A 20329-nucleotide genomic window follows, 5' to 3' on the forward strand; every position below is an offset into this window, starting at 1 on the left:
AGCTGTGTCTCTTGCACTGGAACGTGGCTATGCCCCTGGAAACTGTGAGCAATACAGAAAATTGAAGTGGCCATGTTAACACTTAAGAAAGAAATGCTTCATCTCTGTGGCTTCAGAAATTTGCCTCAAGGTTTCCTTGTGAAAAGTCCCATTCGTTAGAATACTTTTTTCTTTTATGATTGTGGGGGGAGGGGGAGAAACTTGGTTTGACTTTTCTTTGCAAAGATGTTGATCCTTTTTATTTTCACAAAGTTCTTTCTACCCCAGTTCTCCTCCTCTTCGGCCCATACAGACAGACACTCTCCCCCCAGCCCCTGGGGCTTCCCAGTGGAGCAGGCAGTCCTGGCTCCTCTCCTGCGAGAGTCAGTCAAGGCCCTGGGAACCAGCTGCTTGGCTACTTCACCAGTTGTATGAGCTCCCTTCTCTCCCAGACACCATGCCCAGAGCATCCTAGAGGCATCCAGCCCTGGGGCCTCCCCAGAACCATCTGGGGAAGGACCTGCAACTCCCTCAAGCACCCTCTGACCTGGAAAGCATTCTCGCCTGTGACACAGTAGAAGGTGATGACCTGCTGTAATGGTTGGGATTCCCTTCTCTCTGCTTCCTTTAAGCTGCAGCTCGTTCTTCTGCAGGTGGCTAGAGAGATGGGAGAATGAAATGGAAAGGAACGTAAGAGCGCTCTCCTGTCCGGTGTAGCTAAGATCGCCCCTACTCTGGCCTCGTTCCTTGTATCTCTGGAAGTGATGGTGAAGAGCAAAGAACCAGGCTTCGCTTGGTCTCTGGCCAGCTTGTGCACCTCATGCGCTCAATGTGCAAGGCTGATTCCCAGTGGTGTCACTCTGATCACAGGTGTGAGACTCTAGCACCTACTTTTTCCTGCCTTGACTCATTGCCAGTCATTTCTAAGAAAGATGATTATTAGCCTGCGTGTGAAGAGATCTGCCAAATCAGAACTGGATGGATAATTAGGTAAATGATTGAGAAATCCAAGCAGCATTACTGCCTATATTCATTACTTCTAAATTGCTGCAATTTGCTTAGAATACACAGGACACTGTATCCAAGAGAGAATAGATACTACGTACTACAAGACATGGCCACGTGGGAAAAACCCACGCCTGCATTCTCCTCCCCGACTCTACCCCTCGTCTGCCGCCTTCACGCCCAGGAAGACCAAAGATATGTGCTCACGCGCAGTAAGCAAATGTGACCCACAGGTTATAGAGGAAAAGGAAGCCATTCTTAACTGGTGTCTCTTTGGAAGTCAGGAAAGTGTGAAGGACGACTCCTGTCCTAAAAGACATACCAGCACTGGACTTGTATCCATCTCTGTACGAGGGAAAGCCATGTGCTCGGCCCGTCTGTTGTTAAAGCATTCCTAAGAAGAGGCTTTGGGAACTAAGAAGTGCAGAATACCTTACTCTGATTTTTTTTTTTTTTTTTCCCCCCTCTTTAGGTCCAGAGGGTGCAAACCTCTTTATTTACCACCTTCCACAGGAGTTTGGAGACCAGGACATCCTGCAGATGTTCATGCCTTTTGGAAATGTTATCTCTGCTAAAGTCTTCATTGACAAACAGACCAATCTGAGCAAGTGCTTTGGTATGCAAAAGAAACCCGGCTAGAATTTACAGTGCACTGCCAGTAAGGAGTCATGGGAAGGAAAGTATAATGGCCAGTATTTTAGATGCCAGGACAGGGCCTTCAGTGTGTGTGGTGGTTCCAGGTTGTCTGGATCCGTGCAAGCAGACTGGGCCAAGTCATCTCATCAGAAAGAGAGAAAGGACAGATCTGGGGAGTTAAATGCCCATCTAGTAGGTAATGCTCTATACTGTGCTCAAGGGTCTTAACTACCTATAACCAATCACCTTTCACAGTTGACCAGCAGCAGTCTCTTCGGGGCCCCCAGTTTGAACCCCAGGCTTCACCGGATGGAAGTAGTTTACAGACTGTAGCGTAGTGGAGACTCCTGATACAGAATGGCACTGCAGACACTTTGCCACAAACTCCATACCCGTCCAGGTCCACTAGGACTCAGAGCGCGTGGGTGTAGGCAGCACAGTGTGTTGGGGGCTTATTGTTCAGCATCTGGATGTACCTAAAAACACACTCATCTGTGTGTCACACGCCTTCAGAGTAGGGGTGTGCTCAGGCCACGCCCAACATTGCAGCTCCCAGAGCTCAGGGACAGTGGCTGCTTTAGCTCGTGGTGACCTGAAGTGCTGCGGTGTGCTGGGATGCTGGGATCTGCAGTGGCTGCCTGAGTGGGTGGAGAGCGCAGGAGATGCAGGTGTTCTCAGAACACTGGACATGCCAGCTCCTCGGTGGACCGAGCTGTCACGGTCTCCTTCCTCAAGCAGCCTGGACTCCGGCTCCGTGGGGCGTTTTCGCTCCCTGAGAGAGTGTGGCAGGCTCACTGCATGCCCTTATGTTTTACAGAGGAGGAGAACATTCATTAAATCAAGTTCTTGTTTTATTTTTTGAAGCCTTGTGTTCCCCGAAGTAGTTTAGAGGCTAGAATGTTCAGAGTATATATTTCTCGCTTGGCAAGTTCTGGCCCAGTTGGAGATGTAACACTTGCTTTAATCACTCCTCCAATTTAATGACTCACATTGGTCATAGGTGCGCTAAGAGTGGCACAAAACAAAAAGTAGCACAGATGTGGGCGGAGGAGGACAAATAGAAGTGTGCCACGGTGAAAAGGAAAGCGTCCGAGGGAAGGTGGGGGCGGCTCCTGCAGAGGCACAAACTCAGACACGGCGCTCGGCTGACCGGTGATGGGCGGCCAGCGCTCTGGCCTCTGAAACTCCGCTCGCGCAACGTCCTTCTGATTTCCGTGCTGTCACCCAGGAAGGTCTGAAGCCTCTGTTGTTGGGGGAATTAGCGTGTCAGCCATTTCAAGTCACTGTTTTTATCCAAGTGGAAAGGCTGTTAGCCTGAACCCATTACAGGTATATAAACGCCCTTGTAGTGGTTCACGAGAGAGTGGAATGGAAAGTAAGTTGTTACGTGGGGTGTGTGCACGGCTCAGTAAGCGCTCCCGGTTGGCAGCTTCCCTGAACAAGGCTTCCAGACATTTACAGTCCTCGTTGCTAAACAATGTCCTGAGCTTATTTGGAGATTAGAAAAAGGATTGTAGTTCATGGTTTGATTTTGGGAAAATATTTACTGTCTTGAAACGAGATTATATCAGCCCCCAAACTACTTAACCACTGTGTTCATAATAATGCATCAGACAACTGTATTTAGTGTTATGCACTATGTTTTCAGTTTCTATTAAAAAGCTGTAACATCCCATACGTAGGTGTCTCGGTGAGACAGCCTAACTTCTTGGGGTCCCAGGTTTGCTAGTCATAACGTGGTACCCCATTCTTCATCCTGAGCTCTTGACCAGGTTCTGTTATCCACTTTGCCCTTGACCCATTTCCGTTCTTCAATCAATCATCTTGCTACCTCTGGATAAGACCTAGGAGGAAAGGAGGAAATCAGCAAAAATCTTAGATTCAAGATCACATTTATTGGGAATTTAAATTTAATAAAAATTTAAACCACCATTTTGCATACAGGCAGCCTAGGAGAAGCTATTCTGCTTATACTCTATGCCTATTTTTATCAGCTGAGAACTCTGCTAAAGGTATATTTATGTCCCTTTCCTCCTCCTCTAATTTGTAAAGGAATGTTCTCCTTAGCTTTATACTTTAAGAGTAGATAGATGGAGAACTTGGTATTAAACCTTCTGAACAGTGGATGGTCAGAGCTGAAATCCAATCAGTATACCTTCCTTTCAACAACAAAAGTAAGTAGGGACAACAGTTTTGCACTAGCATTAACTAAAGAAACTTTTGCATGTAACCCCTGCTCCCAGTGCCGAAACAAAACTGTGTGGTCAGAATTCTGTTTCTGGGTTTTGGCAGAGCCTGGGTGGTCGTCAGAAGCGTCCAGAGCGTTGGTACAGAGCAAGGTGGTGGGAAGTATGTCAGGGTGGCTGTGAAGCCCTGAGCTGTTTAGACTGTTTATTCTGCAGGACAGCTGGGGATACAAGGTAGCAACTTCCATTCCGCCGAATCCACTGGAGCTTTGAAAATGGAAGTTGAGATAAGGAGAACTGGCACAGCATTTCCCCTGGGCCCCTAGCTTCCTCTCGGTAACAGCTCCGAGCGGTAAAAATCAAGTGCAAATTATGCTAGCGTTCATTCACCGACTGACCCCGTCCTGTATACGCGGAGAATTGGAATGGAAACAGGGTCTTGGGCAGCCTACCGGTTATGCAGCCCTTCCCTCAGTCATCCTGCTTTTTAAACCTCACCTGGTCTGGGCGTGTGAGCTTCTTGGGGCCCCTGGAGACCTAGAATATTTGTACCACTGCTTCTAGGAGCAGCACTTACTGATTTACTGGAGGCTCGTTCAGGATTCTAAGGGACTTTAAACACACACAGGTTTGACTGAAATCAGTAAACAGACTAAACTGACTCAATGTTTGAGATTTTAGCCCTCTGCGGAGGGGTTTTGTTCTCATGATAGCGAGTTACTGGTCCAGCCAGCTTCTCCGCTGCTTCTCAGTGGATGTTTCCAATGTTGCCCCTAAAACATGACCTGTAGGCTGGTCACGTGTCACTTAGCATCTGCAGCCACCCTCCTTTGCTCCCCCCGCCTCTCCATCTTGAGTCCCGCCCTCCTTCCGCTTGTGTCTTCCAGGTTTTGTTAGCTACGACAATCCCGTGTCTGCGCAAGCTGCTATCCAGGCTATGAACGGCTTTCAGATTGGCATGAAACGCTTGAAGGTCCAGCTGAAGCGCTCCAAAAACGACAGCAAACCTTACTGATCCTAACCCCAGAGGCTCCCTGCTCTTATTTTAGCTTTCTTAGGGTAAGTCCCACGAGCCAGCCTGGGCTCAACAGGAAAGGCAGAGGAGGACCACATTGCCAACTTTTACCAAGAGAGACGGTTATTTTTACAATAAGGCCTCCATTACCCCCTCCCGGCCCCCTACCCAGTTCGCCATAAACTCGGCTACCTTGTTTCTATCGAGTAAACTCCTCCTCCACTTGTGCCACTGTATTCTCCTTTGTTTTTGCAATTTGAATCTCCTTTTACCTTTTTTGTTTTCTGTTTTTTGCTTTTTTAAAGAAAAACACATACACAGTAAATGACATCTTAACAACTTAAAAGGCAAACAAAGGCTAACGTGCAATTCTAACTCTGAGACCCCTCCCCCTCCCCACCCCCACCCCGTGCCCCAGAGCACTGCCTGGAGAATTCGCCCCTCCTGCCCGCGCCCACCCTGCAGAGGGGCGCCAGCTGTTCATAGAGGGTAAGGCGGTGGCCTAGCGCGAGAGAAAAGCCAGGAGAAGCACTTAAAAACAATACAAAATGTCTTTCCACTACATTTGGTTTGTTTTAATACGTAGGATTTTATTTTTAGGGTTCAAAGAAACATGACATTTATTGGTCAGATTATTACACTGGTTGTCTATTTTGTTATTGTTTTATTTTAGTTTTTAGAAAGGATTAATGTAAAAAAAGATTTAGAGATCTGTTTCTTAAAGCTACAGGGTTTAAAAATTAAAAATGAGTGAAAATACTTGATGTTTCTTGAAAGATAAATTTAATAATAAATAAGTAATACATAAATACTACATAAAAAGAAAGCCACAGGCCTGTAAATTTTATTTGTAAAAAAAGCATTTCTATTTTTGTACAAAATTTTTACTGCCTCAGAAATAATGGAAGTTATTTATTGCCTATTGTTAACTTATTGGGTATCTAAAGAGCAGCTCTCTGTGCTAGCCAGATCCTTCTGAAGTAGTCTCTAGAGGAATCGTTCTAGGAATGGGCTTTTTTTCACCGTTGAACCCTAGGCCTCAAGTCCATGCTTTATCCTCTCGGTGTCTGTATCTGTCTGATGATTTTGTTCGTAACTGCCATTATCTAGTTTACAGTTCAGTCGTCTGACTTTCCCCATCTGTTACATTCGTTGAAACTGGACCCTCTCCCCATCCTTTGCCAGCCCCTCACCCCAAAACACCCAGAATCCATCCCCTCTCCCTCTCCGGATGGATTCTCTTGGGTTCCTTTGTGCTGTGGATAAAGAGTGTAAGAAATGCAAATTACGTGGATGGCTCGTAGACTCCCTAATGACCTAAGATTTGCATTAGTTTTTCTCCTGCACCCTGAAGAGTGATTTTGTTGCTGCTGCGTAGATTCTGTGTAACTTTTTACTCTCCCTGTTTTCTCCCTAGACATCTTCATGCCCGTTAGTTCACCGTTTGCCTAGCATGTCCCTGTGGCGTCTCAAAAAAAAGTTTCATCGTCCCGTCATTGTTTCTGATGTCTTTCTGACCTCACATCATATTTGGTTCTCCTACTGACCTTTGATCTAGTTTGACCTTTGAAATTTGCATGTGACCTCATCTAGCTATGAATTCTGGGAAGTCAATGTGAAAAACATTGCTGCATTCATGCAAGACTGAAATTTATTATTACACAAATTAATAATAGGAAAAAACCTGTGGCAAAAATGTTTCTTTTTTTTTCTTTTCTTTTCATAAAACAGACTTGAAAGTATTATACAGGGATTGGCATTCTTCCCGGTCACTGGTAACAATAGCAATATGTGTCCAGGGACACAGAATGTTGGTTTCTAACAGACTACTTCCAAAAACAGTTTGAGAAAAAAACTGTCTGATTTTAAGTCTCTAGAGGTCTGTAATAGTTTTTACATTTTTCAGGCAGTGTAAAGTTTTTTGATAAGGCCATTTTAGGTGGCTCACTTTCTCATTAAGATATATATATAGAACCACTTTTTGTAGATTAGTATAAGAAAAATATTTACCCTGTTTTGGGGCAAATGCTACCTATTTGTGTCACCTTTTGCTGAACTGACTCACAGTTAGACAATCCATGGTTTAATGCACATGAAATTACCTATATTTTATACTGTTTCAATGTACAGGAGAAAGGTTACTGTAAACTGTGTTACGTTGGTGCTTCTGTGAATTAAGTTGTGGTTTCATCATGAGTCTTATGGTCTTAATGTTCTTTGTTGATAAGACAAGTTTAGAATTGGTTTACTTAAAACAAAAAAGAATTTCAAAAAAAAGTTGTTTGCTTACAAAAAATTTCATGTGAGGGAAAAAAGAAAACCTATTCCAGAGTAAGTTTTGTGTTGGCTTGTAAAGCATTGATGTCATTTTTTTTTTTTTTTTTGTGGACTATTTAGATGTGTTTGTGTTCAGCAAAATGTGATTTTTTTTTTTCTTTTAAAGAAAAAAAGTGAAAATATATAGTGCCAAATTCCAAAGGTACTTCCTTCCTAGAGCTTCAGTGTGTTTCTTGTGAGAAGTAATTTGATAACATGGGTATTTTATTATGTGTTTTGTATAAATCCCTAATATTTAAAAAACAAAAAACAAAAAAAAGAGGTTAAAAAGTTTGTTAACTTGCTATCCTGTGGTCTTGTTGCCTGAAATTGTTATTGTTTGTTATTTCTCTATGATGTTTTTTGTAAGACATTGTATAAGTGCCCATGTCTCACTTTTTTAACCACTCTGAACATCAATGCTGTGACGGCAACCTCACAATGTATTTTCTTCATGATATATGGAAACCTCTAAGGTGAGAAAGTTTTGAACTTTTAACCCTTTCTACCCAGCGCTATCTGGAATGTTAACTTTTTATGCTATCATCATTTTCGTTTGTTTTGGGGTGTTTCTAATTTGGATTATTTTTTCTGCATATATCTTTGAGTTGTTTCTGTCTTTACTACTACTTTATCCTTTGGTTGAGAGCCAAAAGAAAGGAAAAAAAATACACTTTAAAAATAGTTTACTGGATAAACCTTCTGAGGGGAACAGTAGATAGCCAAGCACCTAAATAAACCTTAAATTCAATATGCTTTTGAGATCAGGTTAGCGGTATGTTCCAGTTTAGAATAATTTCATATACATCTTCCAGATAAACGGCTTTGTGATGATGGGGTAGTCTTTTGAGGGATTTTTGGTTTTGTTTCTTACATATTCCCAAATTAATGTTTCTTATCAGCCATTGTGCAGTGGATACCTCTGAATAAGCCAGGTGTCTGGAGTTAGAAGTTGACAGTCCTTTTCCCTGCCTTTTTGTTTCTTTTGAATCGAATGCATCGACTAACCATCAAAGGCAGACTCAGTTCTTCATCACAGTTACTGACCAAATACCTAGCACCCGTTCCTGCTGCCACTTTCTAAAAGCGCCATATTTCTTTGACTTTCACTTCATGTGAGCAGGTCTCTTGCTGTCCTGACAAACCCCAAAGTCATCCCCACAGTCCCAAAACACACTCCTTTCTGGAAGCTTCTTTGTCTCTCTAATGGAGCTCAGAAGCTGCTGGCTCCATTTCCTTCCTCCTTTTCCCGCTCACCACCCTGTTTGGTTTAATATGTGTGTGGATGTGACAGCCCTGGGATGGAAAGGACTAGCCTCTAATGATGCAAAAAAAAAAAAAGTTTCCTTCTTACAGCACATGCACTTACAATGAAATGATCTGTATTATCCTCACACGTGTTTACTACTGCTGGGGCCTTCCTTCATCCTTCGAGGGCTATTTTGTACTTCCTGCAGCAAGCAGCTGAATAATAGAGGTTATCGCACTTGTCTCTCTCTTTTGTAGATGATAATATGGTGGTACAGAGATACATCCATAAGAACACAAGACAACACCATTTGAATTTCCTAGACTGTCTCATTTAGAACCTCTTATCAAGTACACATAAATCTTAGACCATTTTCTCCCATTTCTTCACTGAAGCCAGAAGTGCTCCAGTGCCCTCCTCCTGCCGCCTGCATCTCCCCCACAGGAGCTGAGTGCACTTGACAAGAGGCTCAGGGTGGGCACTTAGAGCTGAGTGTTTATTCTGCAGGCAACCAAGACAGACTGTACTGTTACAGGGAAAGTCCTTTTTTTGGGGGGGGGGGGGGGGGGCATGTTTCATTGCTAAAAAGATAACCCTCCTCAAAGACAAGTTGTCCTTTTCTTCACTTTCTCTTTTAATATCAAAAGGAAAAAGCTGCAAGGGTGCGAAGGGCCTGTGCCAGAAGAAAAAAACAAACACACAGGGAAACTGCTTTTTTTAAAATCAAGTGTAGACAATAGTCATTTTTAAACTAAATTAGAGACTTGCGATCAAATGGCAGTCCTCAAAGGCGTAACAAGTTCATCTTTCTTTCACCATAGGGGTTACAGTTCTTTGGCTTGTGCTACTCTGGACTCATTTTACTGTTTCTGTTTTTATTATCTTAAGTGCTAATTAACAAGAAGAAATAAAATTTTAAAAAAACCTGTAGTTTCATTACCTTTTTGAATAATGTCATACAAAAAAATGTATTTGTGTTTTTTTGTGCTGTGAGAATTGTTTGTAGATGAATAATATCATTTTGTTTAGAATTACAAAATAGTTTTTAAATATTGTCTGAGAAAAGCCAAAGTTAATGCAACCTAGTGGAAAACTGTAAGACCATTTGAGTATTGTTTCTGTTTTATTGATGCATTTGGATTTTGTTGTTTGATGGAATTTGAGCCAAAAAAAAATACGCAGGCTTTCCTATTTCTACAACTGATTGTACTTATGCATTTTGTACCAGTGGAACTTTTTATACTGGAGATTAAAAAAAAATGGAAATTTTTGTGGCTTACTCTAGTGGGCCCCCTGACAATGACTGATTTCAAGTTTGATTTCTGGTTGACAGAAAGAAAGTTGCTTTTCTTTTGAGAATTAAAAACTTTGGCTTGATTTCTTTTTTCCCTTTGCTTATATCTAGCATTAGAATTTTGTCTTAAAATACAGCGGTAAGTTTCACTTTTTATTCTGTATTGTGCAGTTACACAATAAGGTAATTAGATTTAGAAGTACTCAGTCACTTTAAGTGGATAAATGTATTAGTTAAAACTTTAGGGGTTTGCTTTTTTGCTGTTTAGATCAAAGTTTTTTCTGATTCTTCTGTCCTCATTGTGAACATAACCGTGTAGTTGAGACAGTCAAACTTATTTTTGTAACGTATGTTATTGTGTGATGCAGTTTTTTGCTTCTGTCTCCAATATTAAACCATTTTCCTAATACTTGTTTCTCTCTCTGAGTGTTGTATTGTTGGTAGTCATTCTATGTTGGTGATACATCTGCACACCTCACTGTTTCACGTATGTTTTTTTCTATATGTTGTGTAATAAGATACAGTCGATTCCACCTAAGTGAATATCTGATTTGGGGAAGGGGGAAACTACACACCAGCCACCTCTAATTTACGTACAACAGCCTATTTTAACCACTGCTTCCAAGATTTATACTTCTTTCTGTGGTCCACCTACAGAGTTGGATTTGCCAAGACCTTATCCGGTCTTCTCACCACACTGGTATATTTGACTTTCTCTCTGCCCCTCTCTCCCCCTCCCTTGGGTATACGTATGCAGTTCTTCACACTCATTAAAAATGGCTCTGCCCTGCTGCATAAGCTTCAGAAGAGAAGCAGCAGAGCTGGGGTTTCTTCTGCCTACCCATGAGTCCAAAGGCATATCACTACCATCAAACTCTTCTCAGAAACCAGTTTACATTTTTTAAAAGAGGTGAGTTCTCAAGGGAAGAAAAAATAAACTTACTAACCTGGTGAATAGATGATGTGAAAGGTGTTAAATTTAAATCTATGCGTTGCCATCAATCAATAGATATGTATAGAAAAGTAACTTAAATTATTTATTTTTAGCGCTAACTGAATCCAGGAGCAGCTTTAATTATTAAAACTAGTGGAAGAGAAAAGAAAAACTTGCAAGGGCTCAAATGGAAGCTCTACTCAGTCTGGTGGGATGGGAGGGGGAAGAGGTAAAGTTTCTCATGCCCAAGACTTCATGCTATATCATCCATTTCCAAATGAAAGCCAAGAAGGCCACATACATCCACACACTCCTTCCGGAAAGAGTGTGTATTTTGTACAAAGCCTTGTCCCCCACAACCGCCCCAAGCCCAGCTAGCAAAAAGAGAACTAGAGAAGACAGCCACTCCCTGTGTGCCCTGCAAGCTGAGGCCACAGGCCCTCCTCCCTCCTGCCCATCTCTCCTGCTCAGGAATCTGACTGCTCTCCAAGTGCTCTTACAAGATTCCACTGACGTCTGCTCCCTGCCTGACCTCTCCCTCCAACTCTCCAGACGCACAAGCTCTGTCCAACTCAGGCCGCCCAGCACGGGCAGCCTTCCTCTGGCCGCCAATGAGATTTTCCCTGCAGGTGCTCAGGCCCCTCACCCTCCGGTTTCGGCAGCCCCTCTGACCCCTAGACTGTCTTTTCCAGTCGGCTCAACAACAGAGGGGCCGCTGAGGCGGAGGGAAGGAGGCTCTTTCCCCATTGGCCGAACACCTCAGTGAAGTAACTTCCACCAGCTCTAAACCTGCACAGATGAGAGCTGACTTCCTGCCAATACTTCTGCTTTAAATCGCATCAGAGCCTTCATCAGTTTGCCTCTGAAAACCCACTGCTTACATTAGTGGGAAAAGATGGCTATGGGTATGATATTTCTTTCTTGTATGTTATTTTTTTTGGGGGGTGAGGGAGGGGAGAAGGGGGTAAAGAGGGTGATCGATTCTTTCCAAGATGCAAGTGTTTACTTTTTAAATATTTAAGTCGTGTAAGTATACAGGTCCACCATTTGGCACAAGGCAAAATACTCATGCTAAGTAAAAGAAGGGAAAGACAAAGCCAGATTTTTTTGTTGTTGTTTTGCAAAAACGACACAATAATTCTCCAAAAAAGGGGACAAAAATGCTAGTTCCCTTAAGCACTTAAGACTGTAAAGATTGTCCCTGCCTAAATTCACACTTACCCTTTCGATTCTGTAAAACGCCACTGCAGTGTCAGCAAGGTGTACCTGCTTGCCATACATGGACCGCCTTGGCAAACGACAGGCCTGTCAGCGTTTGCCTTGCTGATGGAAGCCACATATCTGCACAGCCCACAGCAGTTACGAGCAATCTCGGGCTGGCACTCTTAGCTGGCAGGCTAGGAAACACAGTGAACATTAATGTACTGTGAATCGTTCCTGATAAGTGAATAAAAACATTGTGACCAAACAATCAGCTTATTCACTTATCAGGAATCGACTGTTCTGCTAATTCGCTGTTTTTGTTTTTCATCTCTGTTGTAGTTCACTATTTCTGCTGTGTTCTGTTTTCTCCTCTCATGCTTGGGCAAAATCACTGGGAATATTATCTTCATGTGACCATGAAACGTTTATATCGAGTGAAAATGATATCTTAACAAAATCTATGCACTTGCTATCAGGAACACAATACTGGATGTGTCTTATATATATTGAACTATATAGTACTCGATTTCTTAAATAAAGCTTAAGAAAGGATTCTTGTGTGTAAAGTTAATGTGATTATTTTTCAAAGCAGTGTTTCTAAGGGGCATTTTTGTTCTTTTCTGTCTTGAGTGATACAGGTTATTTTTCATTAAAATTATAATCACTGGCTTTATGACTTAATATTCAATAAATTGACTTTGGAAACAAAATGGAGTGGGGGGAAGTTCTTCCTGGTGCATTTTAGCGAGAGTCATTTGGAAAATCATGCCCTTACTGGTGGCCCTGGCAAATCTCTACCCAGGCGCTGCGCGCAGCAGAAGAGAGCAGTCCCTTTGCCACCAAAAGACAGCTGGAAAGCGTCCAGAATCCGCCGTAACCTAGAAGACCCAACTGCCTTTCTAAATGCGATCGATCTCTTTAGGCTCAGAAGAAAGGGGACGAAAAAGAAAGGCAGATCCAAGAATAATGCTGGTCTGCATCAAAGATTTTCCAAAATGAGATGACACTAGAACCATACCCTGCTGGAGAGCAATGGCGGGTCTATTCAGGACTGCAAAATGAGAGAGAGCAGAAGGGGTTTGATCGCTCAGGATGAGAAGGGTAAAATTTCAAAAGCTATATGTGACAGACATCCTGTAACAGTTGCAAAGCTTGCTTATATGGGTGGCCTGCTGCTTGGTCCTTTGAAGGAATATTTTTGAAATTTTTCCTACAGGCCATAAGTCTGAACAGAATGGCATTTCCTGTTGGATTTTTTTGCTTTGAGGTTTTGTGTTAGATTTGTTTTTCTTGCTTGATGTTTGACTTGAAGAAAAAGTCGTAAACTTCTACTTGTAAAATGGCACAGGCATCCTAATCCTTTATAAAACAAACCTTAGTCATCCCTGATAGCGAGGGACAGAGAGAGACAGTTAATGAAAATCCCCAGATAATCCAAAATTCTTCATCCAGTCTCTGCCTCCTCCCACCCCAAACCTCCTACTCATATATTTGTCACCAAACCAAAAACTTCTAGTGAAAGTGAGAGATCAGAGAAATAGCCAAGGGGAGCAAAATGAAAGGGTCGAGATAGACGTGCTTACTGGAGCCCATGCATTTTGAGGTTGGGGTAGAGGTTCTGTTTTAAAAAAGGTTAAAACCACTGGTCTACATGAACTGGGCTCGGGTGTTGAAGAGTTGGTGGCCTTACGCTGAGCATCAGTCACACTGCTAGAAAGAATCCTCTTTGTGAAAAGGGACACATCTGAGGCAATAATGGGAAGAAGAGCTCTGAGCCTCAGGGAAGAAAGCATGAACACCAACATACTCGCTCTCAGGTCTGCAGCCCCGATTCCGCGGTCCCCCACGCCGGAACTCACCAGCCAGGGGCTGCGTGCTGGGAGACCAGCTCAGAGCCACAGCTTGAGGGTCTGAGGGTCTGTCAGGCAGGAGCTGCTTTAGGGGGAATGCACCGTTTCTTTGAACCTTTCCCTACTGGCAGTGAAGCTGCCTGGCACCAACTTCTGCCTGCCCACATCTGAAGGATGTTTTTAAAAATAAAAAATATATATAAATATGTATATTACATACAAAACTATAAAAGACATAGTATGTGTTCTGCAACTGATCAAAGCCCCAAATAAAAATGCCCAGCTTCGAGACGCTAGATGACCCCTCAGTCACGAAGCTGGTGTTAAAGGTAGGCAAGGTATTCAACACTTAGGGGCCCGCGCTCTGGAGCCACTCTGCCTCAGGTGGAATGCCGGCTCTAGCACTCACCACCCGCGTAACCTCTCGGTGCCTCCATTTCCTCGTCGGCAAGACGGGCGTAAGAACAATACCTGCTGCAAGGGGTTGTTATGAGGATGAACTAAGCCAATCCTTACAAAACGCTGAGATGAGGACCCATCACACTGTAAGTATTCAGTAAGGTCCACCACTCAGTAGCAGTGGTCGTATCTACCAACACGATGGGCTAAGCTCCCCTCCACTGGCCTGGGCTATTACTTTCTCCTGCTAGGTATGCACTCAGCCATCCCCAGAGAGCCCCACAGCTCTCCCTGGGTTCCCTGGACAACTGTGGACAAGGTCTGACCAGAAACCGCAGCTCCTGCAGCAGACACCTCTGCACCAACAAGCTCCAGGACAGGCTTCTCCCCTCGTGAGAAACTGTACACTAGACGCGTACCCACCCTCAGGCTGCCCTAAGCCTTGGGGAACAACAACTAACTCCATTCTCAGAAAAGGAAACTGATTGCTCACTCGAATCCACCCCTCCCTACCTTTAAGTATTATATTTAGGTATCTCTTACCCAAAAGAAAAGCCCAGCCATCCAGTTTAGGTCCTATGTGGGAATGACAAAATCCCCTGGACGTTCGCCTGAAACAAGCCTGTAGGTTATATGCCCTTCCAAGGCAAAGCTGTGTCCTCAGTCGCAACCAGAATCTACAGGTCTTTGACCACCTTGGGAAGAGCAGGGGTCGGAGCTCAGAAGCCTGGATGGAGCCAAGCAGAGAGCTCTCTAGGACATGTCACCCCACCCCCAGTTTAACCAAAGGTGCTCTGCTTTTGCTTGTTTTATTTATTGGTGGTCCAGGCAGAATTTTATTTAGAAACGCAATTTTGTTACTAAAAGCACAAAAGATTAAAAACCACCGCTTCAGAAGAGGGAAACTCTGAGACAGGACCACCATTACCGAAGCCCTGTGACATACATCTACTGTTCCTGGCATCATTCTCTCCTTCCTTCTCCTCATCTCTCGACCACTTCTATGTTCCCCTAGTTCACCGTCTGCGATGCATCTCGACATTCACTATTTGCTGTGTGTTTACACGTTGCTTACCGTCTGTCTCCCAAGCTAGACTGTGAGCTCTTTGAAGGAAGTGACTGTGTCTCATTCATTGCTGTATCCCCAGAGCCTCAACACAGTGCCTGCCATACAGGCAGTGTTCAGAACTGTTGGATGGACAGATGGGTGGGTGGGTGGATGTAGCAGGTGACCTTGCTAGGGATGGGAAAAGCATTCCTTATTAAATGCACAACTCAGGAAATATTGGTGGAGAGAAGTCTGACTGTGGGGTGGGATGAGGACGGTGGAAACTGGTGGCAGAAGTCAGGAGCCACGGTGGGAGGCCTGGGGCACAGACGGGATGAGAAAGAACACTCAACTGCTCGTGCGTCCCAAATATGCAGGTTCTGCTTTGTTGCCACAGAGATAATCAGCTACTGGGTCCTGAGCGGAAAGACATTCCTGCAATTAGGTCAAACTACCTTGAGTACTACTGTCACCTTTTCCTAAGCTAAATTTTGTACCCTCTCAGGAATATTTTATATCTAGGGACTGTCCCTAGATATATTCTTCATATCTAAGAAACCAGACCACTGAACTCAGTACAAATCAATAGAAAACTATGACTAGAGGCACTGGATGCTAAGGCACTCCTGAGAAGCAGGTCAACGCCTTTTCACGTTCTCTCAGCTTCAGCTACCGTTCAGCCTGCCAAGCTAGTGCCTGGAGCAGGATGGGGCCCGGGCCAGCCCACAAGGTATACAGTACAACTAAGTCATTAGAACAGCCTTGAAGGCAAACAGTCCATGCTGCCGCCAGGATGCCATGTAGCTCCAGGCACCCAGGAAATGCACTTGAATACAAGTAACGTGTCCTAACTTGTCAACAGCTACCACAAGGATAATGCATAATCCACTAATCATTCATTTGTTCAAAAGACACGTATTAAGCAGCCACTCCATGCGAGGCACTCGCGTAGGGGCTGGCAGTGCAAAGAAAAGTAATACGTGGCCCTGCCTCCAGGACTTTGCCTTGATTAGCATATCTGCCAAGTAAGGAGAAACCCTTCAAACCAGCGAGTAGATGGTCCAAACAAAACTCTCTCCCCACAGTGGACACTATATCACCACAGCACCCACACAGGATTATGTACTGAAGAGCCACAAACAGATGGCAGCTGTTTCAGACTTTCTAGTCCTTCACTGAGCTCAGTGCGACTCGGACACAATGTCTCCCTGGCTAAAGCTTAAAGGTCTGTCCTAGAGAAGAATGAAATACACTGGGTGATGGGGGTGGAAGAGCTGGGCAAGTCTTCTCAACACCAACGTCTCTACCCAGGGCAGAGCTAACCAAAGTGGCCCTGTGTGCTCAAGAGTCGTGTTTCCCAGCTGGCCATCTATGGCACATTCTTAGCAGTCTACAGAATGTGTTCCATCCAATAACTCCACCTCTTTAAAAACTATGACCTGAAACAAATGGGAGGCTTCCCATCAGGGAGTACAGTGCGGCAGGGGGGGACAGAGCCTCGGCGGGAATGAAGGATGGGGCTGGGGCATGAGAAGACGTCCTGCAGAGCTGACGGTGCAGTAACCATCCACCTGAAGCTCCAGGGTCCCAAGCCCACAAGCTTGCTCTCCACCCAGCTCCCACCTTCCCATCCCACTGTGAGTGTGTATTCCACATTCCAGGTTCATCTTCCCCTACAGGGCTAGACATACCCCTATTCCTAGTATCCCCTTCAGCCCAGTCACATATTGGCTAGAACAAACCAAAAAGGAAACACTGAACACCCTGTCACTAAAGAATATGATAGGAGTGACATGACCAAGAAGGTGACATAGGTCACTCCCGACTTCACTCCCCTTTACAAGAAGAAGAGCTAACAACGATCATGGGCAAGACACCACTGAGAGAGTCCTGGGAACAGAGTGAGGCTGCAGCACCCCACGCCCCACCACCACAGAGATAAGACTAACTGCAACAGGGGGTGGGAGCAGCAGCCACATGCTGACCGCATGCCCCTCCCCCAGACCAGAGCAGCACAGCACCACGCCAAGAGCTCTTCCCAGAGCCTCCGGTTCCTCCAGTGAGAAAAGAGAGCCCAGGGGTGACATCCAGCCTCCCTAGCACAACAGGTCACTTTGTGGGAGCCCCAACTCTAGCTTCACCCCATAGGAATCATGGGAATCTGTGAGGCTCAATCACGGAGAATCTGATCATGATGAAGAAGTGGGGAGGGGGTTCCAGCAACCAGTCCTTGGACCTTGGCAGACCAAGTTCCTACCTGCAGAACCTAAGCAGTAGTCCCTACCTGTGGCTTTGCTCACCTGCAAAACCAAGGTGGTGGTGCAGCGTGACCAGAGAACTCAGCAAGGTGTAGGTGTGCCTGATTCAGGTCCTCATATGAGCTTTGCTGGCCCTGCAGGCTGGTCTGCTCACACCCAGGCAGAAGAGCTGAGTCAGCCTCACCTGCTGTGGAGGATGGCTCCTGCCCCCCACATCCCCTCACCAGAAAGCTTGTTTGGGAAAATTTGGGAATTGCCTGAAGTGGGCCCACCCAGTCCCAACCAGGCAGGAGAGCTGAGTCATAGCTCACATGCTGCAGAGTACGGCCCCCAGCCCCATGTGACACAAAGAGCTGCAAGAACACCTGGAACCCTCTGCATAACCCAGCAATGCTTGAGCCAAGAGGCAGGTAGGCAGAGCTGATCACCCCCCCAAAGCAAAGCCAGTGGCCCGGGACTTCCCTAGTGGCACAGTGGTTAAGAATCCACTTGCCATTACAGGGAACACGAGTTCAAGCCCTGGTGAGGGAAGATCCCACATGCCAAGGCGCAACTAAGCCCGTGCACCACAACTACTGAGCCCGCATGCTGCAACTACTGAAGCCCGCATGCCTAGAGCCCTTGCTCCACAACAAGAGAAGCCATCATAATGAGAAGCACGCACACCTCAACGAAGAGTAGACCCTGCTTGCCACTAGAGAAAGCCAGCGTGCGGCAATGAAGACCCAATGCAGCCAAAAATAAATTTTAAAAACAAAACAAAAAAAACAAAGCCAGTGGCCCTGTTCAGCCAGGGGACCACCTGGGCCATGGGTTAGCTTGCACCAAGACCACAAAGAACCTTAGCAGTCTTGGAGCTGCTTCTGTTGTGCCCAGACAGAGAAACTAATTCATAGCCCCACTCATTACTGAATACAGCCTTCAGCCTGCCAGACCAGAAAGTCTTACCAGAGCACGCAGCAAGCTGCATAGCCCACCCAACAGCCCTTCTTACAGTGACACCTGAACAAAGAGCACAGCCCATGGCTTTCCCTCTATGCAGAGCAAAGCCTTGGCATCTCCTGACCAGAAATATTCAGTTTACACTCTTGCCTGATTCAGGTCCTCAAACTGCAGGGAAGCTAATTCTTAGCCCCACCTACTGCTGAACATAGTACCCATTCCTGACCATCTAGTAAGCCTGACCGGAGAATCCAGGCAACCACAAAGCCCATCCTACAGCCTCACTTGGACAGGGAAGCTAGCAGTTCTATCCAGCTGTTCTCAGCCAGTGGCACACACCCCTCACCCCAACCTCACAGTTCAAACAGTTGCCTCACCAAAACCAGACCTTATAGCAGGCCCCACCTGTCGAAGGACATTACCAGCAGACATGTGTAAAAACCCAAACTGAGCTAATGATAAAAACTATCTCTACCAAAGCAAACCTGCAAAGTCTGGAAGAGGAGACCACTTACTCAAATGTGCAGACACCAACGTAAGGAATCAAGGATTATTTAAAAATCAGGAAAATATGACACCACCAAAAGAAATTAATAAAGCTCAAATAACTGACCTTAAAGAAATAAAGACCTATGAATTGTCAAAGAATTCAGAATAATCCCCCTAAAGAAGTTTAGTGAAATACAAGAAAATAAAAACAACTGAATGAAATTAGGAAAACAATGTATTAACAAAACAAGAAGTTAACAAAATGAGAAGTTCAACGAAGAAAGAGAAACCATCAAAAAAGAACAAATAGAAATTCTAGAGCTGAAAAATACAAAAAGTGTCTGAGGAATTCAACAGAGAGCTTCAAAAGCAGACTCAACCATGCAGAAGAATCAATGACCTGGAAGATAAGACATATGAAATTCTCCAGTCAGAGCAAAAATAAAAAAGAATGAAAAGTAGTGAAGAAAGCCTACGGACTTATGGGACACAATGAAAAGAAACAATATTCACATCATGGGAATTCCAGAAAAGAAAGAGACAGAAAGTATATTTAAAGCAATAATGGCTATAAACTTCCAAACTAAACATCCAGATACAAGAGGCCCAAATGATCCCAAACAGGGTGAACCCAAAGAGAGCTACACCAATACACATTATGATTAAATTGTCAAAAGTCAAAGACAAAAAAGATTTTTTAAAGCAGCAAGAAAAAAGAAAGAAGTTACATACAAGAGAACCCCATAGGACTACCAACAGATTTTCTTAGCAGAAACCTTTCAGGCCAGAAGAGAATGGGATGACATATTCAAAATTTTGGAAGAAAAAAACTGTCAACCAAGAATACTGTCCTTCATAAATGAAGGATAAAGACTTTCCCAAACAAACAAAAGCTGAGGGAATTCATCACCACTAAACCTGCGTTACAAGAAATGCTAACGGAATTATTTGAGTGGAAATAAAAGAACACTAGTTAACATCATAAAGACATAAGGCAGTGTAAAACTCACTGGTAATAGTAAATATATAGTCAAAGTTAGATTTTGTAATAAGGAAATAGTGGTACATAATTCACTTACAACTCTAAAAGTTTAAAAAAATAGTAAAAATAACCAAAACTACAATGAACTGTTCTTAGTTACACAATATAAAATATATGTAAACTGTAACATCAATAACCTAAAATGTGAGGGGGAGAAATAAAAGTGTAAAGCATAGGAATTCTATTGAAGCTATGTTACTAGTTTAAATTTGGGTGTTATAATTTTAAGATATTTTATGTAAGCATCATGGTAACCATAAGCGAAAAAACCTGTAATACTTACACAAAATAACGTGACAAAGAAGTCAAAGCACAGTGATACCACAAGACATCAAAACGCAAGAAAAGACAGCAGGATAAGAAACAAGGAACAATGGACTTACAAAACAACCAGAAAACAATTAATAAAATGGCAATAGTGAGTCCTTACTTATCAATAATTACTTTAAATGTAAATGGATTAAATTCTCCACTCAAAAGACAC

At 44.0% G+C, this 20329-nt stretch overlaps 1 protein-coding gene across 33 annotated transcripts in view; it reads left to right on the plus strand.

Moving 5' to 3' along the window:
• The window catches only part of CELF2 (CUGBP Elav-like family member 2), an 838781-nt gene extending 826412 nt beyond the window's left edge, over positions 1-12369 (plus strand). For 19 of the 33 annotated variants that reach the window (XM_067030247.1, XM_067030246.1, XM_067030253.1 and 16 more), the window contains 2 exons: positions 1457-1600; positions 4694-12369. In XM_067030247.1, the coding sequence (XP_066886348.1) occupies positions 1457-1600; positions 4694-4821 (272 nt within the window). In that variant the 3' untranslated portion in view covers positions 4822-12369. The remainder of the gene's footprint in view (positions 1-1456; positions 1601-4693) is intronic. The other 14 variants (XM_067030251.1, XM_067030237.1, XM_067030239.1 and 11 more) reach the window with 1 other exon arrangement.
• Positions 12370-20329: the final 7960 nt, after the last annotated feature.

The sequence above is a fragment of the Kogia breviceps genome, chromosome 3, assembly GCF_026419965.1.
Source record: "Kogia breviceps isolate mKogBre1 chromosome 3, mKogBre1 haplotype 1, whole genome shotgun sequence".
NCBI classification, from domain to species: domain Eukaryota; kingdom Metazoa; phylum Chordata; class Mammalia; order Artiodactyla; family Physeteridae; genus Kogia; species Kogia breviceps.